At 32.4% G+C, this 15,032-nt stretch overlaps 1 protein-coding gene across 2 annotated transcripts; it reads right to left on the bottom strand.

Moving 5' to 3' along the window:
• Positions 1 to 1,303: 1,303 nt before the first annotated feature.
• On the bottom strand, positions 1,304 to 12,543 carry LOC111374846 (diacylglycerol kinase 1-like). 2 transcript variants are annotated; one of them, XM_022997590.1, is made up of 6 exons: positions 12,254 to 12,543; positions 6,055 to 7,802; positions 5,092 to 5,458; positions 2,694 to 2,770; positions 2,045 to 2,164; positions 1,304 to 1,757 (listed from the first exon to the last, which is right to left on the bottom strand). In XM_022997590.1, the coding sequence occupies exons 2-6, from the start codon at positions 7,294 to 7,296 to the stop codon at positions 1,581 to 1,583; spliced, it is 1,983 nt and encodes a 660-aa protein (XP_022853358.1). In that variant the 5' UTR covers positions 7,297 to 7,802; positions 12,254 to 12,543; the 3' UTR covers positions 1,304 to 1,580. The 2 variants fall into 2 exon arrangements, with proteins under 2 accessions (XP_022853358.1, XP_022853359.1); XM_022997591.1 differs by having other exon boundaries at positions 6,055 to 7,593.
• Between the last annotated feature and the right edge of the window lie 2,489 nt (positions 12,544 to 15,032).

Genomic DNA, 15,032 nt, shown 5'->3' with positions numbered 1-15,032 from the left:
CTTGGTGCTTGATTATTAACACAACAAGATACATTCTGATTATAGATAAACATGACGCTATAAAATTTGAGAATTCTAATAATTATGAAGAGTGCAACATATCATTTTAAGTATAAAATAAAATAGTTTGTGGCCTTTTAAATTAAAAAGTGATACAACATCACTTTTTGTTCACGTTATCGACTTACAAAGAATTTGACAAAAGAAAGTAGCCAAATTTAACAAAAGCACAAAAACACATGGTGTGTGACAAATTCTAATAAAAAAAATTAGACTAATTATCAAGAGAAAACTATATACTAAGTTAAAAATAAACCTCTAATTACGAAGAATATCTAGCTTGTGAACATCTTAAATTGGCGGATTGATTTGATACCGAGGCTCATCAAAATTATGATATACGACGGAAATCCATATTACACACAACATACAAAGAACGAGTATTCCCTCAAAAATCCAAACAAATCAGAATGGTATTCTTCACCCATGGTCCAGTCCGTAAAGGTGTCGACGCTTTCTTCACCCACGGTTCGAGTCTCTAATGGTGCCGACCCTTTCTTCACCCATGGACTCCAATTATCTAATGGTGCTGGCACCATTAATCGATGGTGAATTTTTATGGAATCACCTTCTTCCTCAGCAGTGGAGGTCAAACGGTTTTGCTGTTTATGCAAAATGACTTATTTTTCATCAAGTTCAGGCCTTTTTAACGTATTAATTACTGTTAATTCGAAGGATTATTGAATAAATATTAATTAAGTGTATTATTCAATTTTATTGCTTTTGGATTATACCTGATTTCCCCCATAAGTAAACCTGTCTCAAGTTCCCATCAATTTCAAAGTAAACTAGCCCGATTTGAATATAGAATCATGCTTCAGTGATGTAATGGTTAACATAATTCTTGACATAAATGTTACATAATATTCTATCATTGAACAACTTAAAACACAATCAACTTTTTTATCCACTTATCTACTATCACATACACATCTATCAACCTCTCTATTATTTTTCTTCTATCAAAATAGATTAACCCTTGAACGATTAGTAGTGATCCATTTGCAAGCTCAACTTAAAACATTACCTGGTGCGGGTATTTAAACGAGTCATTGAATGTTTATCTAACATATTGATACTATCCAAATAATCATTATACAATTCTATTTGAATAATGTAATTTCTTATCATGGTCGTGAACATCCGAATTAATTGTTCAATGGAATTGAAATACATTTAAAACATTATATGTTGAATCAAAGGGTTCACTACTACCTAAATTGGTGATAGTTACTATCAGTGATGAATAACATTACTCTCTAATACAGCAAATTCGAGATTCTACATATTCTTCCCTTTTGTACGACAAACACAAACTAAAAAGAGAGAAGGGAAGAGTAACTTTGGTTCACCTCTAAACCAAGTCATATATATTGACTGTAAAAACGTCTGACCCAATCTTGCCCCACACATTCCCATCCCACTTTGCTCTGCCAGGGAATTGGGGTGGGAGCACGGAACATAATGCTTTCCTATGAAAACTTGATTTCACCTTCCATACAAAACAAAACATAATTAACTCAGTAGAGTTCTAAGACGAGGCATGTGCACCATGAAACAATTGCCACGGAGAGTGCAAGCACTCTATCATGCATGGATTGAGGATCATAATTATCATAGCTCTCATCTTCATTCTGCCACAAGTCTACACCACCCATGTAGCTTCCAATATTAGCTATAAGGACACCTTCTGCGTCCTAAATAAATTAAAAGATATATATATTTTTAGTTAAATTGGTTGACTTTTAATTGTTAAAACTGTGGTGGGTGGACAAGAAAAAAATTTATCTAACAAATTGATAAGTACGAATTTTGAACTCGAGAAGAATGAAAGAGAACTCATCAACAATTAAGGGAAAAAAATGAAACTGAATGACACATGCGATTTGTAAGAGCAATTGTTCCAAGTGACAAATAAGTCAGACAAGCTGATCCTACTACAATTTATAGCTATATTTGGCTCACAAAAATCGATTACTCCCACCTCAGGAACCTTGATATTGACGCCATCAACCTCCACGCGAACTTGACTAGGGAAGTCTGCAAAAGTTCTATCAATGATACTCTTGGCACCTTCTCTTGCATAAAGAACTTTATTCATGAACTGCAGTAATGTTGGAAACAGAAATAAAGAACGACTATTAGGCATAATTTAGGTGGATGCTAATAAAAAGTAGCATTTTGCAGTAAAGATGTAAGTCCATGATCCTTGTTTACAATTTGAACAAGACTGATATCAAACATAACATCCAGAATAATCTTGTGAATTGTTCTAAGATCGTACAAGATAAGTGGAGCGACTGCAAAAGGTTCCAGTTCCACTAAAAATTTCAGAACTCTAGCTTAAAATTTTATTAAATGAAAGAAGGGGCAAAATATGGTTATTTATAACATCTTAATAGCTGCACACAAACTATAAGAGCGGCATAAACATGAAATCTGCTTCACAACATTTTCTCTGCATCTACGTCAAACTATTGAAGTAACATAAATGACTTTCCAGAAAGTCACAAGGTCATTTGCTAATTATAAAGAAAGATAATATTGGCAAACATATGTCCATCCAAAATAGCCACCTTGGCACTATAAATCATGACTGAAGGAAGAAGAAAAATGAAAAACTTCCACCATACCTGATTGTAAAACTTATCTGGGTTCTCCTCCCTCAGATTATGGATTTCTAGAGCAACCTTTGCATCACATCCAACTCCTATAATAGCAAGAGACATTCACAAATACAAACACTGCATGAAGCAAATATACACAAGGTTCCATACTCAAATAAGAATAAAATATTATATAGGTTCTTTCCCATAGGATCTGCGTTTAAACCAACCCTAGCCATACAAATCGAAACATATCCTGAAGAAACATAAATACGTGTTTTGCTGTTTTCCAGTACATGTATCTACTGCTCAATAAGCGAGGCCAAATAGCCCAACAGAGCAAGGCTTCATGGGTAGCTTCAGACTGCAAATATTAGCTCTTATTACAGGAAGTCCAGATATGACCGTAGATCTCCTGTTTTTCAATTTCCTAGTAAGGGTTCATACTCTCTTCCCTGAACTTGCTCTTCTCAGGCTAAATAACAGCAGAAAGTAAGCAGTAACTCACAATTGCACAGATTATGTAATTTCCCCCCAGAAAATGAATGTGGTCATACTTGTCACTTATTCGCTCTTGTCAAGATAAGAACAATAGACAAGACTGTAGATAGCCTTCCTCCTCGAACAGAGCAAGTTCTAAGGCACAAAATCACTTCTTCACTTCTTTGAGATCAAATGAATAATCCTGGTATGTAAGCATTTACCTTTTGCTTGGTACTTGTCAGTTTCTGGTCTTTATATTCATGTACAATATGTGAGTTAAATACTGTTTCAAGGAAGAGATCAAATAATTGTCAGAAGACAATTTGTTTGTTGGGTTTCATAGTAAAAACTGTGCATCGACAAGAGTTTCAAATTCTGATCCAAAAGGCCAGAGAATGGGGACAATAGATAAAAAATAATCTGCTTTTATGATATTCCTCTTGGGGGATAAACTTGACAGTAACAAGAAGGCCAGAAAGAAGTACCAGAACGTAAGCAGATTTGGTGAGTATCTGCCTGCGTGTAAGAGAGTACAAGTGTGTTAAATTCAAGATGTCAAATTATTTAGTCTATCCTAATCATCTATATCTGATTTTGCACTTGGGGAAATTCTAGGAATCCACTCTACTTCAACTACTCTAACTGAATCGTCGTCGCTCAAATAATAGAGTAGAATTTAGTCAGATCGCCCACCTTTCACTCTCTGTCATACACCTAGGTGTTAAGTTGAAAAGGCTTCCAAACACAAAATTTTCACTTTAACTCGAATAATTGTAGAAATCAAGTTAGGACTTCAAATTTGGAAATAAATAAATTAGCCCCAACCCCAACCGCCACATGCCCACCGTCATGTGAATGCGTTGAGTTCAAGATGTAAAATTATTAGTCCATCCTAATCATTTATATCTGATTTTGCACTTGGGGAAGTCCAGGAATCCACACTACTTCAACTTCTCTTTCCTGAATCATCATTACCAAATAATATAGTAGGATTTTACCAGATAATGTCAAATACCTAGGTATAAAGTTGAAAGGGCTTACAAACGTAAAGTTTTCACCTTTAACTCAAGTAATTGTAGGAATCGAGTTAGGACTTCAATATGGAAATAATGAAATCATCCCCACCCCCCAACATCCATATGCCAGCTGGCATGCTCAATAAAAAAGGAAATAAGGCATGTGTAAAAGCTCTTACCTTTCACTCTAGTATCGTTCCCTAACTAAATGTGATGAAATCATGATATAATTAGAGACAAGTTTAGAAATTATTTATTTCCATAGTTAAGAGTAGTAATGGATTGATTGATTATTGTAATCTTTAGATATGGTAGGAAATTTTTTTCTTTCCTTTTATTTTTCCCTTTTTTGTACTATAAATGGAACGGTGTATAGCACATAATGAATAAGAAAAATAATTGTTTTCTCTCTTCAAAATGTTTTTTATCCTCCACAAAAAAAGTATGTATTAAAGGCTCAAAAGAGTGCTCTTTTGTTCTCATGGATATGGCAGCTTAAGTGAAGGGAACCTGAATTCTATTCGGCTTGGCTATCAATCCTAATCTGAACTTTGAGTAACCAAAGTGTCATAGTAGCTCTATCCAGAGCTTCCGACACTAGACCTCCAATTATACTTTGGTGGCACCCAGACTTCCTCCCTATTGACTAGTTAAATCAAAGATTTAGTATTGGACTAAATCATTTGTCCCTCTTCCATAAGATGTCATTGCACCAAAAATATGTAAGACGGAGGAAGAATATGATCTAGATTACAATTTGGGAATATATAAACTAAACATTTTTCAGCTCCTAAAATGTTAAACTTCAACCCTGACACTGTCAATTTGAGCAAATTATAACCCCACTAAAATTAGTATCCAACATCTTGAAGGCACGACAAAAGTACTTTATAATGCTTTAAGTTAGTTGAAATCTATCAACATACCAAGATAGTTGTTCATGAACTTTGGCGCTTGGAGTGGTTTTCCCTGCTGGTTTGAAATTGATATCTTCCATCGGTCAAGGATGGTAACTGCAGCATGTTCTATGTGATTCAAAAGCATGCAAAGGCCTCCCTGTCTGTCAACTGAGCCCAAACCAGCCCCCCAGGAAAGTACTCGAGCCAAATCATTTCCAGTTCCTGCAGGAAGAATGGCTACAGGGGGAGGAGAAACAAAATTCTGCTTGTCTATAGCATTTAATACCCAGCCAACAGTGCCATCTCCACCACAGACAAGGATTCTGAAGTGAGGAACATTTCTAAATAAGTATAGACCGACTTCTGGACCCTGTGACGAGCTTAACTCAAAGACCTACAATGAAAAGTTAACTAAAAAAGTCAGTATGAGGCGGACAACTACCCCTACAAAAATAAAAGTTCTAGTTTAGTTCTGTCAACAAAGTAAAAGGTAGGTCATTCCTGTGATATCCTTTAAGACGCCGAGTCCAACAACTCAATCTCCTAATCACCAACAATTGAAGACTACTATGCAAGTTTGATCTGAAGTACAATCTCATACACATGCAGAAGCAACCAAGATGGGAAATCTATCTACCTCTTATTCACCTTTCTTGTGATAAACAAAGGCAGCTAAATCGGAAGCATCTAGAGCCGTGTTTTTACCTTCACTTGGAGCTTTATTTCTTAAAAAAAATTATTGATGGAGAAAGTTCAAAAGTGCTACCTTCATATACTCACTTTATCTCACCAGACTAGCACCTGTTTATGTTTTATTGAGTTTCTCAAGCTTAATAGTCACAATAGAATAAGTTCATAAAAGTTATCATCAACTTGGCACACAGAACACACACTTGACACACTCATAGATATGGGAGAGACAGTATCAAGTAATGTATGCTTGTCTACTTCGTAAATTAGCTGAAGAACTTGTATTATTAAATCTTTGACCTGGACAGGATTAAGAAGAATGTTCAGTCGGCGCCTGAGTGAGTCCCCTCGTTGAGCTCCACTTTTTTTGTTGATGAAAACTAGCAGAGGTCTTGCATCTGGAGGCAAATCAATCAATTCATACTTCTGTCTCATACCAAGTAACTGAAATTCATCCTTCTGGTCAAGTGATGAACTTCTTTTGAAACTAGGTTTCTTCTCGATCTGTTTTACTTCACCGTTCTGATTACTTGACGAACTTCTTTTCAAACTAGCTTTATTTTCCATCTCTTTTCCTTCACCATCTAGTTTTTCATCCACTCCTTCCGAGATCACATTCTGATTGCAGTTTTCTTCCACATTATGAGACCCAATTACTGTTTGACTAGTCTCCATGGTGCTTTCTGTTGATGACACACTCAAATTACTACTATTACTGGTATCGGCAGAGGTCTCAGTTCCATGTTTGTACTTACTACGGCTTCTGATGGTAGCACGTACAGAAGATGCAATCTCATTGGCCCCATGTGTAATGGAACTTAAAAATCCACCAGAATTACTCTTCAATACTTTCACACGAAGTGGAGATAAAATAAGCCTTCTAAAAGGGCCCAAATCACAAACATCACCTGTTTCATTAAACATGCTACCATGGCAATCAACATGCAAGAGACGTTGACACCACAGGCAACACCAAATAGGGGATCCCCCAAGAAAAGAACCGCTGCATGGCTCTTCACAGTAGCTACAGAAAGAAGATTCATCAGGTTGGTCTGTCACCTCTGTCCACTGCACGGCCCATTGATGCATTACATGACCATATCCAAACATAGATACACACTTGCAATCCTTGTGAGCTTTTGAGGAGCAACTCAAGTGAGCTACTGCACCACATATGCTGCAACGGTGGATAAACATGTCTGAAGCCGCCCCAGGACCAAGAGACTGCGAAGATGACATAGACCTTAAACATACACAGCAGTTCAAACTTTTTCCTCGAATCACAGATTCCAAAACCCATGTATGACGAGCCAGAGGAACCTTATTCCGTGCTTTTGGGTTTTTTTTTGACCTTGCAATGGCTTTCATCCAACTTAAGTTTATATTTCTTCTCCATTGGAAAGCCGTAAATAATATAGTCAAAATTCCTATCAAACCAGCAATGATGCAAGAGATAATAAAAAGATAGGATTCAGCCATTTCAGATGGATTTTTAATAATCCAGCTGGGAAGTAGAGCTTCAGATTCTCTGTAGTCATCCATTGTTCAAATTCTATTATCACATTCTGCTCATACATTTATTTAAGTAAACCATCTATTTACATAACATTTCCCAGTAACAGTTTAGTAACTCCGGCCACTAAGAAAAAACTGAGGCAGAATATTCTCATTCCATCAAACTCTTTCCAAAAGCCCCAAACTTAATCTTCTTATGAACTGTATCTATAATTATATATGTCCACCATCGTCTTATCTTCGAAGCACTCTTTCAGACAGTAAAGCTTCTTACAGATCAGTGACCAAGTGAACAGAATACAAATACTTCGGATGGATAAAATTCTGAGACGGGAGAATGCACGTGAGAAATCAATGAGATGAACAACTAAGCTTACACCCCATGGATGACCAAGAACAAATCAAACAATCCATTTGACAATGTCAGATTAAAATTTGGATTCTTCCAACACCTTTAACACAACTAAGGCTACCATGCACCCATACAAAAATGTCTACACCACACCACACTTAGGCATGTTTCTTGAGGATGACTGAAACAGAAGTAACAAAAACTCAGATAATAAGCTACTTTTGAAGTGAGAAAGCATAATGGGATGAGCCATTTTCAGTTTAGTCATGGTAAGAACTCTTAATATGTTACTTAAAACACCTCATGAATAGAAACAAGAGAAGAGCCTTAGTGTTACAAGTTATAAAGATGTAAGAGTTGCTCATTAGAGTATAGCTGATGCATAATCCATAATACCGATATTACATCAACATGTGGTGCTACTAACATTCATAAAAACATAAATATATTTAGTTGCAACGACGCCTTCCACGTGTCTTTCATAATAAAGGTTATTATGTAGAATTATTAGTTTATATCATACCAATGATTCATAACCATGTGGATACTTCATAGCTAACACGTGAGAAGTGATAAGTATAGTTTCTAAACTTATTTGGGATCTTAAATAATGATATTTTGTTATTCTTTGAACGGATTAGTATCTGATTTGTTATTTATTGTTTTTATTAGGAAAAATTCATGTTTTAAAGAAGAATTAAAAAAAAAGAACGAAAAATGGCTAAATGAAGCAAATCCAAAGGATGGGGACCAAAGTGTAAATATTTAATGGTTGATTTGGACCACAAAAGATACTTTGAAGATTGATAGGAGTCAATTGAATGCAAATTGGAGTAAAAAAGGAAAGGGATATGATTAGAATATTACCATAAATCAACTTCCAATCATATAGGATATCTTCAAGATTTTTGGTCAAATTGAGACCCATTTTTCGGATGGAAGATGTTTGAATTGGAAAAATTGTATTTCTAGAAGAATTGTAGATCTTTTAATTAGTTTTTCAGTACACTTTGAATCACCTGAATCTGACACCAAAAGAGAAAGTTATGATCAAAATAGTGAAAGCTGTGCAGAGACAAAATTATGTGCGCGCGAAGGCAATTTTCCTTATTTGATTCAAACTCTTTTGGAAGACAATTGGAACGTGAATTTTGACTTCATTTCATCATATAAGTACAAGATATGGGCAGCAATGAAAGGGTCTCTCTCTTGCCTCTTCATACACAATAATTTCATCAAATCCATCAAGAACAAGGGGCCAATTGCTATATTTTGACAGAGAAGATTAAGCCATAGTAAGGAATTGAAGTTTAATTACATCAAGTTTTGAAGAATTCAACTTTGGACATGAAGATCAACATCTTTTGTATTCTTTCATGATCCGGGTGATATTTTTCTATTATTCTTCTTGTAATTTATATATTAATATGCTAGACTAGTTTTTTATTGTATTGGATGAATGATGAACCCTATCGTTTGTTTATTTCAATTCAAGACAACTAATTTAGTATTTCATAATTTTTTCTTGATTGGTTTTGCATTCCCATTGAACTATTTAATTGCTTGATCACCAATTAGATAGTAAGTTGCTTGTTGTAGCGTAGAAATACTCACAATAAGTCTAGAACGCGGTAAAATCAACACATAGACAATAGGTGTTAGGAATAATATCTATGGCATGTACAATCATGTGTGATAAATCCTGTGAATCAATGCATGTTTTTCATATAAATTCGGACTAGAAATATGATCGGATAGTGTTAAGCATAGGTTTAATATATCTTGGGAAAGAATATTGAATAAAAGTGGATTATCGATTGTCTTGAATGCATGAATTTACTAGATTATAAATTAAGAGTTGAATTAAATGGCAATAGGGGGATTCACGATTCCAAGACAAATATTCACATATTAAATAAATATTTTATTTGTTTTTTTAGTTTAAGATTAGCCTAGAAAATATACAAATCACAATTTTTTTGATTTTATATTACTTCGAATTTAGTAAAAGTTACTTAACTAAATATTAGACCTTATTCCTCGTGGGAACGATACTCTTAACTAACAAATTTTATTACTTGTACAACGATCCCGTTCGTTTGCGGTTTCACACGAACAAGAATATAGGCTATAAATAACACACTTGTGCTTGAGTAGAATAAATAAAAAGGTATCCATATCAATTCTAAACTTCCCCACATCCTTGAATATATAAAGCATAGAGCTAAAATTTCCAGATTAAAATAACATATCCTTATGGGTCCCCGTGTTTGCAAGAAGTCAACCTTTAGTGTTCTATATGTTCATATCCAAAACAAATTGCTCTATTTACTGTATATAGAAGTAAAGCAACATGATTGTGATCTATCTTCAGCAACTACAACATAGTCTACCTTATGTCTCGAAATTAACATTGTTATGAGCAATATGAGTAGACTCATTTCCAAAAGCTCGATGATAAGTGCATTTTATGCGCTTATTCAAGCTTCTATTCTTATTTAACTATATATAAATTGAACAAATATCCACTTAATTGTTTAAATTATGTTAATTGTAGGAAAATCCCAACTTAGATACAATTTATGTCAAAAGAAACTATTTAAAGCTTAATTGGAGTTGATTTGAAGCAATTGAAGATTAACCGAATTGTAATAAATCGGTTGAAACATATTAATGGAGCATTTAGTAAAAAATAGTAAGTTTGGGGAGTTAAATTCGACGTTTAAAAAGTGTGAGAACTAAAATGCAAATTTCGAAACTTGTCTCGAGTCGACTATTATGATTTTGGAATGAAGATGACTTAATTGCAAAATAATAGAAGATGAAGGATTAAAGTTATATGAGAAAAGGAGTCCAATTGAAAAAGAAATTTGTTTCCTTTTATTTCTTAAACTCTTTAGTAGAAATCACTTTGAACATTTTTGTGGAAATCAAGTTGAACGAGGATTTTGCTTGAGCCCCCGTTTGGCCCCCATTACATTACATTTTATTTTCTCTTTCCTATTTTCAATCACACAATCCTCTATAAAATAATATTACACGTAAATCAAGAACTTTTCCTACTCTTTCAACTACTCATTTTTCAAAAAAATACTATTCCACCCATTTTCATTTCAAAAAATGGAGGGTCAAACGGGGGCTAAATCTTGTCTATAAATACATACCTTAGTCCAACAATAAATGAGGACTTGAGGAGTTTTATTATACACATACATTCAAGCCAAGGCTTGGAGATTCATTATACATATATTATTCAAGCCAAAAGGAGGAAAAAAATCAAGAAATCAATTAATGAGCTAGGGTTAAAAGGATTTCACAAGCAGAGGCGAATTCTCAATGCAAGATCTTCATCTTTTTCTCTTTTTCTTTAATACTTGGTGATGTACTTTAATTCCTTCTTATATTTTTATTCTCTCATGATGTGCAATTAAGTATTTAGCTAGGATTAATGATTGTAACCTAGTTTTGAACCTTATTTTTAATTAGAAAGTTTTAAATCTCAAATTCATTTTGTGAATTGTTTTTACTTCCAATCTTGGATTAATTGGCCACTGATTTCGTCAACAATAATTATGCAACAATAATTGACTAGTATAAAATGTAGAGATATTTATGCTGATTATTGTGGTCGTTACATGAATTCTTAGAATATAACTATGTTAACTAGAATTGATTCACATAGAAATATAGAATTGAATTAGTTAAATAGACTCAATAATAACTCAAGATGTATAAATTGAATACATTAGAAGAATTCGATTAGGTAAACATAATCAATTGTATAAAACTTGGTGATTGAGATTAAGAGGATAATTATGGTGATCTAATGAATCCTAACACTTAGATCATCATATTAAAAAATCACTTTTACTTGTTTTAGTACATTTAGAAATTAAGATAGAAAATCACAAAAAGAAAAAATTTACTATTTTTATTTGTTTTCGATCAATTAAAGTTAGGAATCATTGAACCAATTGCTAAATAGTTGTTGTGGGAACGATATGAATCCAAACACTTAAAACATCATATTAAAAAATCACTTTTACTGTTTTTAGTATATTTAAAAATTGAAATAGAAAATCGCAAAAAGAAAAAATAACTAGTTTTATTTATTTTCGATCAAATTCAAGTTAGAAATAATTGAACCAGTTGTGTCTCGTGGGAACAAAATCCTAACTCGGGTGTCTACTTTATTATTATTTATAACTATTCATACACTTGTGTGATAAAAATCGAGAACACTTGGACCTAGTATAAAAAATAATAATAATAATAATAAATTCAGTAAGGGTTGTTTAAATGCATTTATTTTCCATGATTCATCCAAATTCCTGCTTTGGATGTTTGATTGCTATTTTGTCATTGAAAATATGCCTAATTTTCTTTGTTTTTAAAGAAAATATTTTCTAGTTTTTCATAAAACAAGGAAAATATTCAGAAAGTGAAAAAACCGAATTTAATGTTCTATCATCGACATATTAGAAATAGATTTCTATCGCCAAACCAGAACAGAACGGCAACGGAAGAAACACAAACAATTACAGAATATATCACAATGATTGGCAGAAAGCAATAACATAATCAATTTGTTAAATAATGCGAAACAGCAAAAGCGTTGTCTATTAAACTTACAGGAAGCGGAGAGATGGCAGCAAACCCTAGAAAGAGAAAGCGAAGCCGAAATCATAAAATAAGATTAAAAGAAAATCTATCAGCAGTATGCTTTTTTTGGTTCAGACAACCTCCCGATTCCCCGAATATAAAGTCTGTTACTGTTCATTTGAAGGAGTAAACTGATTTCATGATTTATATAGATTTTGTTAAATTAATTTATTATTTGTTTATTTATTGAAGATTCAGTGAGAATTTAGTGCGGGTGCGATTGGGGGTGTCGGGAGGAATCTTAGGGATGGACACGTTTCGAACTGGAAAGGGATCGAACCGGTAAAGACGCGCAGTGCACTGTGTTGGGACCCACTTTTACTGCTTTCCCTGAGTTTTCGTTGACATGTGGCAACGCTTCTTGTGGGGAGTGTCTAAAGAGTAAAAAACTAAAAAATATCGCCTAGTTTTTTTTTTTTTTTTTTTTTAAATCAAAAAATGAATTTTTAAATAGGAAATATATAACTAAAAAATAAAATTAAAAAAATCTGAATTTGCGTTTAATATTATTTTGTTAAAATATATGTTGTTGAAATGAGATTAAAACACTATTCCACAAAAAAAGGACTCAAACAAGGACATAGTATGTAAACTTGTTATATATATATTGCACAATCTAATAATAAATGAGTTTTGCAAGCAATAGGGGCGAGGACAGGGCATTTGACAGCATTCTCCATAATAAATACACGCTTAAGCTTGATTTTCTAAAAATTAAATTTTCTTCAAATTTATTTTGAACTATATATTCTTTCAATTAATTTTACAAGTAAACTCAAAATATTTTCATGCCTGTTGACCATACATTTTACCAAAATTGATTATTAACTCATTTTTGTCAAAAATGGAGCGCAAACTGAGCACAAGGCTTGTTTTGTTTCTATTTTAGTTTTCAATTTTAAGTTCATTTCCATTTTGAACGTCTGCTTTAAAATTATTAAAAATACGTTTGATTTGTCTTTTTAAAGAACTGTTTTTCAAAATAGGAAATTAGAAAATATATTTAGTTTGAAATTTTAAAAAATTATTTTATGATATGTTACCCATGTTTGAGTCATATTCCTTAAAATCTCGTCTTCTCCAAACTTAATTTCAACAACATATTCTCTTAATAAAATATATTTTCACATAAACCCCAAAAAATATCTTACATTTTAACTACATATTCTTCGAAAAATCACCATTATAATATCTATTTTCTAAAAAAAATAATGTGCAAACCTTTTATTCCATTAAATTTAGTAAAGTAGAATAATTACACATATATGATCAAGTATATATACATTTTAAAGTTGGTAGATTTTACAACATATTTTTTTGTTACAAGAGTAAAAATAAATAATAAATTAAGTTGGTAAAAAAATTAATGACATAGATTGAAAATTTTCATTGGTGTTCGTTTATATATGCTTTTTATATTTTTATATAAATAACCATTAAGTGCTTCAACTATTTATTTATTTATTTTAATAACAAAATCTTTTGGAATTTTATTTTTTCATAATTTCTTTTGTAGAGTTTTATAGTTTTATATTTGTTAGAACTTTAGTTGTAATCTTTTTATTTTTCATTTTTCATTTTTTTTAGAATTTTATATTTTTATTTTTTAAAATTTCGAGATTTTATGTAAATAATTTTTTTAGACACTTAGGGCTTGTTTGATTTGTGAAATTTTCCATGGGAAATCCATTTTCTACCTTTTTCCTTATTTGATTGCAAAATTTTTCTTGGCAATTGATTTTCCACCTTCACGTGACCCATTTTCCTAGCTTTTGTGGAATTGTAATTCTCATGGTTTGGTGGGAAATGGGTTTTTCAGATTTTTTTTCAATTTTTATTCTGATTTTTTTTTTTACAATAGAAACAAATTCTATCCATTCTTACAACAATTATATCCATTTAATTAACAATTTTCATGAAAAATAAAATCAAGCGAATATCAAAAGATCCAAAATTTCAACATTTTTTCGGTGAAAAATTATACTAATCAAATACATTTAATTGATAATTCCTAGTAAAATAAGTTCTAAACAATTCAATTCCCTGAAATTCATTTTTTTTCCACCCAAATTCCATACTTGTAATCAAAGGGACCCTTATTTCTAATATTTTGAGTATTTTCAAAGTTTTCATTGGAAAAGCTCAAACATAAAAAAATGTTTTTATCTTATTCTTGAAAATACATTTTCAAAAAAATCAAACAAAACAAATTTTGAGTGTTTTGTAAACTACAAATGGTAAATCAAATGCATCCTAGAGTTTGTCTGAGCCCCATTTTTAGGAGAATTGTAATGGGGAGTTTGCGAGAAAATAAATTTTAAATAATTTATATAAAAAATGAGCAAAATAGAAGCAAGGTTCCCAATCTTTCGCATTCCATGCATTTGGGTTCCCAATTCACTAAATGAAGCAATCGCATATTTAATGTTGTTGTACCGTCGGTCTCCTTGTAAGGATACCAAAATAGCTTGTATCATATTGCCCCACCCTATCATTGCCTAGCTGGGATTTGAGGCGGGGACAAGGATGGGGGAACGTATTACATATCCCGAACTCTTCTAGGCTCTTATGTTTTAATTTATTTATATTTTAAATTAAAATCATATTTAAAAATGCTTAAAATTAGCTTAGTAAATTGGATAACAAAATAGAAAATGATGATATTTTAACCTAAACTATACATTGTCTCCCGAAAATCTTTGATAGGAAGAGTATAGGAAGGTTGCCCATCCACGTCCAAGCCTGTTGT

This window comes from Olea europaea, unplaced genomic scaffold, assembly GCF_002742605.1.
Source record: "Olea europaea var. sylvestris unplaced genomic scaffold, O_europaea_v1 scaffold1300, whole genome shotgun sequence".
Lineage (NCBI taxonomy): Eukaryota > Viridiplantae > Streptophyta > Magnoliopsida > Lamiales > Oleaceae > Olea > Olea europaea.
Note: the sequence above shows the minus strand (reverse complement) of the source record. Positions and strands in the feature narration are given on the sequence as shown.